The 8,182-nt window shown below is 36.9% G+C and overlaps 1 protein-coding gene across 1 annotated transcript; it reads left to right on the top strand.

Annotated features, from left to right (window-relative positions):
* Positions 1-3,482: 3,482 nt before the first annotated feature.
* LOC309701930 (placenta-specific gene 8 protein-like) lies at positions 3,483-7,873 on the top strand. The gene is made up of 4 exons (XM_082526254.1): positions 3,483-3,838; positions 6,036-6,146; positions 6,363-6,508; positions 7,440-7,873. The coding sequence occupies exons 2-4, from the start codon at positions 6,038-6,040 to the stop codon at positions 7,578-7,580; spliced, it is 396 nt and encodes a 131-aa protein (XP_082382380.1). The 5' UTR covers positions 3,483-3,838; positions 6,036-6,037; the 3' UTR covers positions 7,581-7,873.
* The last annotated feature ends 309 nt before the right edge of the window (positions 7,874-8,182 follow it).

Below are 8,182 nucleotides of genomic sequence, written 5' to 3'. Positions count from 1 at the left end.
TATACATCAGAATTGGTCTTTATCTACAAAAAAACATCATAGTGTCAAAAATATTTTGCAGTTTGTCAGTCTGCTGTGCATACTTTGCACCGAGACGCTTTCAGACACGCATCACCTTCCACTTTCTCCCAAGAAGTGGGGTACCTCAAGGACATGTGGCAGGCACAAGTACAGGCTTTCTTTACTTAGGTAGAAGTACAGATACCCGTGTTAAAAAATATTCAGTATGCAGTTGTATAAAGGTGGAATTCAGTGAATTAATCTAACCATCATCATCTTAAATGCAAATTAGTCTACTACAGCTGATGTAAACCAACAATGTGCACTGTGCACCAGTCCAACACAGTTTTTTACAGTAAATCCATCACGCTATCACAAGCTAGTCTCTTTATCCCACACAAACTACAGCACATTTTTAGATTTGAATAACACAAAGTTAGTATGGCATAGTTTGTTTTGCAGGAATATATAATATATGATTAAAACAATGACATTACATGTAAGCTTAAAATATTTTCTAAGCATCGCTGATCAGTCCTCACCTTTAAATCTACTCTCTCTTCTTCCTCTCCTGTCTTTTCTTATCTCTTCCTCCATCTCTGAGTGAGGTTAGCTCTCACTCTTTTCTCCCTCTGTGAAATACAGCAGCCGGGCCTTTAGCTAACAACATGCAGTGTGACAAGCTTCACACCAACAGATTGTGTGTTTGCTGATGTTTGGAATTACCTGACACTTATAAAAGTGTGCTTCCTTCTCCTTTGTGCTAGCTAGAGTGAAAGAAGTACCGTGAACACAACATACGGATACTCGCACTCCTTTAGGCTGACTTATACTAAATGAACCTAAAGTAACGAGCCTGTTTTGAAAATGTAAGAGAAAAAAAATACATGTAGCAAGTAAAAGTAAAAAGTTGTTAGAAAAACAAATACTGAAATAAAGTACAGATACCTGAAAATTCTGCTTAAATACAATAACAGAGTATTTGTAATTTGTTACTTTCCACCTCTGCTGTCCACTTGTTTAAGTTTTCACACAAATACAAGTTAATTTAAATTTGGTTGTGTTTGAACCTGTTGGAGTGGCACACAGTGTTCTGATCCTTAACATTAAAAAAAGAAAAAACAGAGGTAAAGGTTGGAAGAAATGGAGTAGCTGTTAATTTAGCTTCATCACCATCTTCCTACATACTTAATCTGAAGAGGAGCGCATTTTATTTCTCCTGGTAATAATGTTGTGACAGGTTGCATTCAGGCAATCTAACAGTCACGGCACAGACCGCTTTTACAACAACAGCTCTTAAACAGACTTCAGGAAAACGTCCAGCCATGAAATGCGGAAGGAAAGTGAGATCCCCTCTGCTAAATGGTCAACTCAGCCCTTTCAGCAATGATAAGGAGACTTTATATTAACCATGAGCTTTATCAACAACAACTGCTGCAGAGGGCAGTGTTGGCCTGCCCTTCAGTCCTTTATAGTTAAGTGACAGGCTTTCTGTACTCAACTGTTGTTTCTATGTGTGTTGAATGTAAAAAAAAAAGTGGCCTTACATTTTTCGCTCAGTGACTAATGCCGCCACGGCAGAGATGTCACTTCCTAAAAATAACTAAAAGACTGTTGAGACCTGATGAAGCCTGTTAAGAGCAGACAGCCAGAAAGGCGGAGTTAAAACTAATACTAAATTTGGAGGGAAATCATTTGAGAGGCAGAGGATGGAGATCAGACACTTTCATTTCTGAAGACATTTGAGTGGAGCGACAGCCATGTGAAAAAAATGGTAGAAACCACACGTCTCGTTAGATGTCTGTTGTTGTGAAGTATACAAATAATACTACAATTATAACAATATGTTTCAACGAGTTATGTGCATATTTAACAATTTCTTACCAACAATTTAACTCCTTCACAACATTCCCGTTCCACATCCACAACAAAAAGAAAAGTAAACAGGAAGCCCCAAGATGCATTTCTTGTTAAGTTTTTTTTGGAAAACTGCAGTTAACCCTTAAGCACCCCCCCCCCCCCCCCCCCCCCCCCGCCCAGTGACCACAATATGCAACTACACAAATCTATAAAATTAACAGCTTCAAGTGCACACAACATGCAGATAACCAAAGAAATAGCACAAGCAATAACATTAAATTACCCGATAACATTCTTGTCTTACCATACATGGAAACAAAGAAACAACATTTTAAGACCCCTTTTTGAACCTTAAATGGATTTTTGAAATGGAAAATATTATTATTAATTTACCACTCTGCTACATTTGCACAAACACTTTGACAGATTAGAATCTTCTGATCAGCCCTGTGGGTTTGATGAGTTTCATGTATTGTCTGATGTGCACCAAATGAGACAGAGAATGTACATCTGTCTGTTGGTGCTTGTGAAAAGGAAAGTAAGAAACCAGGAAGGGCTGTAGATGCATCACTTTCATGCATCAATGCTTTTGTGCAAGACAGGCATGCAAATGTAATTTAACAGTATGTTAAAGTGCACTTTAAATAAATGCTGACAGGAAAGGATTCTTAAAAAAAAAAAGGAAGTAGCCCACATACATGCTTACACCCTTACAGGTGTTTTAAAGGTGACAAAACACAGTCAAAGGAAATCAATCAGACCCAGTACTCACTTGTTTAGTGTTACATACATTTTATCATTGCTCCATTAACTCTACACATCCGATTCTTCTACACCTTCGTGATTTCTTTCAAGGCTATGAAACTTCTAAGAGCTCGTAACAACAGTGCCTCTTCACATTTTACCCATACATAACACCAGGGCCACGACTCTAAAAAAATACAAATAAAAACTAGTGTTAGGTGGGCAGCTTAACTGAGACAGACCAGAGGTTAGAGTGAGAGAAAACCAGGTGACGTATTTGAGCTACCCAAATAAGTCCTATTGTGCTCAAAAGAGGACACCCTGGCCTTTCCAGTGATATCTCATGTGTTTGGCCCTTTTTAGCTCACATAAGCAGGACTTTACAAAAAAAGCTAAACCAAAAGATCCTTGTTTCTTCGGTTCTCAGGGGGATATATTTGAGTATTGTTATGTGGCTGCTGGTGTGGTGATAGTTTTTAACTTTTGTTTTTTTACAGCCTAACAGACTCAAGTCAAAGTTTATTTATATAGCATATTTAAAAGACTTGGTGTACATCAAAGTGCTTCACAATAAAACCACAATGCTATCTACCGTATCGAGAGTTAGATCTAATAAAACTCAAGTAGTGACATTGTACGTCAACGGTTTTTAAAAACATTGTTAGATTCTACACATCAGCTCAATCTGTGGTTGTTCTCCACACTTCAAGTCACACCTGAAACCACAAAATGTTCCAGGAAGCATACAGACAGAGTGCAAAACAACAATGGGCGTTAACAATCAGTCATGTCAACTGCATTGTTCTGTAGAGGCTTTGTTTAATCTGTGCAATTTGTTTTTCTTCTAAAACAGCTTTGCATTCAGACACATGCAGCTCCTGTGTTTACACCACACAGAGTACAACTCAAATACTCTACATCAATCAAGTTTTAATTACAGAGCAAATAATATAATGATGAGAATAAAATACTTTAACATTAAATTTGGCACTGACCATAACTTGTACTTTTAACGCTTTCTTTGTTGGAAGTTCACTTCTGTCTTCCTTTTTATGCAGCCGTGCATGTACACAGATTTGAAAGTACGTGGAACTGTGTTTCTCCTTGCAGAGGATTTTAAGTTTCATTTTCAGGAAAACTTCAGCCCACCCACCACCACACCTCTCACAGTTTGTAGTTACATTTTCCTCTCGCTCTTACTCTCATCTTCAAAGCCTACAGAACCAGAGAAAAGGTAATAAAATCTTTTTATACTAATGAACATCTTAAAACAGTGAGGTCTTTGTGAACACATGATACTGGTTGGTACATAGTTTTATCATCAGTAAGCTGCAGTGAGTTAGTTAAAGGAAAACTGTACTTTCTTCAAAAAAACCATGATCTGGATGTGTGATAATTATCATTGCTGTCAGCACAGCGAGGACAAAGGAAGTTACAGTTTAGCCTTTTAAACTCATTTTAGCCACTATTCTGTCAAACAACTAATCTGTATTAGCGCAGAGTTTGGTAAATGTTAGTTGTTGGATTTTGTGTAACATGTAATGCACTACAACTAAAAAAACACCCTTTACATGATAGCATCTTAGGCACAGTACCCAACGAAATATTGGCTACTGACGTCGCTTTGTCTGCGCTATAAATGAATTCAGATAGCAGCTTGCAACGTGAGAAATAAACTGCATGCCAAATTTAGGATTTGTTAGAAACACATAGCTTCTCCTGTCCCTGTTTAGTATGCTTGATTGAACCTGAAGTTAGCTAAACTCTCATAACTGTAAATAATGGGCCTAAAATGCATTTGGTATGGCTTTTATGTAGCATTTTTCAAGTCTTGTGCTCAGCATTCAACATGTTTTAAATCACATCTTTATTTAGCTCATATTCACACCTACAGATGTACCATTTTCAGTATACAGCCAGTTTATAATCATCATTTAACCTAATATGCATGTCTTTAGAGAAAAGCTAAGGGGGTACAGGAAGACCATGTGGTGTTCGTTATGGTGAAACCACATTTTGAAATCATTACATGGATGAATATACTTGAATTTTTAGGTAGTTCCTTTTTGTTTAATTACACTATTCAAGAAACAGTGTAACAGCTATCTGTTGTAGGAAGATAAGAGGGCGTGGAAATATTTTATTAAAACCCTTAAAGTTGAAAAAAATATTTTATTATTAAAGCTAGATTATTTGAAACAACTAAAGAGTGTTAATAGAAGTTTTTGTTTTTTTTATGTGTGATAGTGTAATTAGACTTTATGCCTATGTATTCACTCATTGACATAGGTTTAATTAATTTCTTGCTGTTCACAAGTCTGGGAAGGCTTATCATGACAGACAAAACGAAAGTGGCAGTGTTTAGTTATCATGCACCGCTTCATGGTTAGCAAAAATGAAACTTGGCATAAATTTTCCTTTTGTCTTACCAACTGTCAAAAACAGGGGTGAATGGTGATGATTTGTGTTGGCAGTCAAAGGACCTGGGTACGTTACATTCATTGAGTCGACCATAAATTTGGTACTCGGACTGAAGACATCAAATATATGAAGCAAATTATATGAAATTATGTACCAAAGAAAAAAATGGATAAATAACTCTAAATATGTCTTATATTGTTTCTGTTACATCACAAAAATGTTACCATTTCTAACGTTCAACAAGTCAAAGCTGGAAAATGTTTTTTGATATGAGGAAATGAAGGCATGTTGTGTGTGTTTGTTCATAGGTTTTGCCCTGTTTTGATAGCTGTGGTCACACCAAAGATAAAGTTTATTTCTTCATTTCTCTCTGCATGGTTTTAGCAGCATCAAAGTATCAAAGTGTGCTTGATTAGAGCAAAATGTATCCAAAATGCGGCCTTTGTATAAATAGACACCTACAGACTTCAAAGAAAAGAAAGGTGGGCTAAAATTCATGCACAACAATATGAGAGACTGATAAAGTATACAGAAAACAATGATGGGATGACTTTAGTTTTTGACACAATGCTTCTGCAATTTGTATTTATCACTACACAAGGACAAATAATAATGTGTAAAGTGTCTTTGGTTTTCTGATGTAGTGCGTCTTGAACGCTCTGCATTATTTTGGATGCTCTCAAAAGATTTTGTGTGACTTTGAACTGTTTGAAACTGTGAATTTATAAAAGTTATAGATTTGAAATGTGCTGTGAATGCAGTTTGTAAGCTCGGTTTTAGCAAATTCATGAGTTTTAAAGGGTGTACTCATAAATTTACTGCCAATAGTCAGTGTAGGGATTTTCATGAAACAGGAAACTGTAATTTGTAAAAATATCCACACTGTGGACAGTAATGCTTCAAACCAGCTGTTATCTTTTTCATATTCTAGCATTTGATTTCTCCGTACAGAGGAGCAACAAAAACTATAACCCTTCAATGCATCTCTATTTCTACCTTCTTTCCTCCAGAAATGGCTGAATACCAGCAGCCCACCCAGATAGTGACAGTCTCCAGCACTAATCAACACCCTGGGACTTGGAGCACTGGCCTCTGTGATTGCTTCAGTGATATGGGCACTTGTAAGTTAATCTAGCAAACTCTACAAACAGCAGTGATTTTTGCATCAACAGTCTCCTCAGACTTTTATTCAGAGGTTCTTGAGTATCTGACCATCTGAAGTTAGGACTGAAGTCACCATATGAAACACAGGATGCACAAGCTAGTTGTTGAAGGAGAACTTATTCAACAGTGAAATAAACTTGTGTCTCTGCATATTTTTTTTCTCTTCTGTCGAGGTTGCTGTGCCCTTTGGTGTTTCCCCTGCATGCAGTGTGATACAGCCAATAAGCACGGGTGGTGTTGCTGCCTCCCACTCTGTGATGGATGCTTCGTGGTGTCCTGCACGCTTCGCCAGTCAATCAGAGACCGCCACGGCATCGCTGTAAGGCTGGGGGCGAGGGAGGGTCAAGGTTATTGTTGTTAGCTAAAAGCTAAACCGAGGAGTGAAAAACTATTTTATTTAAATTCAATTTCGTTTTAAAAGATAAGCTTTTCCTACAAAAATCAACATAAAAAGAAACATACTGACACTGTAAACGTCTGCCAAGCCAGCTCACTCTGGACAATAATTACTTTTAATGAACAGTGCTGTATCTTGGACAGTTTTATATATTCATTTATATATATATATATATATATATATATATATATATATATATATATATATATATGTCTACATATGTACTTTAAGAATATGTAGACAGTAAAAATAACACACTTGAAAGAGAAACATAGATGTGCAATGTAGAAATGAGATCAGAAGGAAAAAGGTCACATGTGACATGATATTTGGATGTAAATTATTTTGGATATTCTGAGTCCCCTTATAGCAATATTAGTTCCTAAATGTTGCCAATAAGTAATAAGTAGAATTTTATGAAATTTTGACCTTATTTGACCTTGCAGAAAGGTCAGAGGTCCAAAGTAGTCATATTTACAGTGCCCATGTATCATTCCCTATATGCCTTCATGTTTTCAATTGGAACAATGGCAATAACAAATATTAAATATCAAATTTGGAAACACAGAAAATTTACATAAATTGTCTGCATGTGCTTTGTGCGTGCAGACTCTTGTGAAAAATCAATAGCTTAATGGCAAAAATTGGCAAATTATATTATAATTAAGATTTAAATCATCTGCATACTTTACCAATTATACTGACAGTTTTCATGAATTGTGGGATGGCGTTTTCTCCTCTCCTTTCATCAACTAAATCAGACAAGCATGGGGACCCCATGTTTCCTAATTGTGTTGAGTTGTGGGTTGTGTTATGTCGTATTCTTCTCTTCTTTTTCTTCTCCATCCTGCAGGGTTCGTGCTGTGATGACTGCTGTAAAATACTTTGGTGTTACACGTGTGTCTGGTGCCAGATGCATCGTGAGGTGAAGATCAGGGCCAACATGCAGCCGGCCACCTCAACGGTGGTCACCACTCAAGTTGTCAGAGCGTAGGATGTAACCATTTTGGCTGTTGGTTGAGTGAAGATGGCCAACAGTATTTCAAAGTTCATTTCAAGTATTTCAAAGTGCTGATGCTTGTGTAGTTCAATACAATATGTAGAGTCTGTGTTAAAACCAGATGCTTTAAGTTTTGGTAGCGTGTTGGATATATAATACAACTGAGAACGTTTGTTTACTCTGGCTAGTAAAATCTGTATAATTTCACATGGTCACTGTTATTGTAATCTTTCCCAAGTTAAATTTAACGTTTGCTGAAATAAAAAGTTATTCATATTCACCCATTATATGTTGCTTGTTGTACATTTTTGCTCAGCTGTGGAGACACGTTTCTTCAAACCCTGAATATGTCATTTGCAGCTGGGTTTGGCTGGCCAGCTAGTGTCCTCCAGGGGGTCTGCTTAAACTCCTAAAATGATCAAGTGAAAGACTGATTAATCTCCTAAGATGAAGGTTATAACACAAAATCTGTCTCTTGCTCTCCCTCTCTCTCTGTCTTTCACTCACACAGACACACACACCACCACCATCAACTTTGCTAGATTGAAAAGCATTGACCAGGCAGCTGTGATTGAGCAGCAATGTCCATCCAACTC

This window comes from Aulonocara stuartgranti (assembly GCF_965226115.1).
Source record: "Aulonocara stuartgranti genome assembly, chromosome: 3".
Classification (NCBI taxonomy): Eukaryota; Metazoa; Chordata; class Actinopteri; order Cichliformes; family Cichlidae; genus Aulonocara; species Aulonocara stuartgranti.
This window is presented reverse-complemented; position numbering and strand designations above follow the sequence as displayed.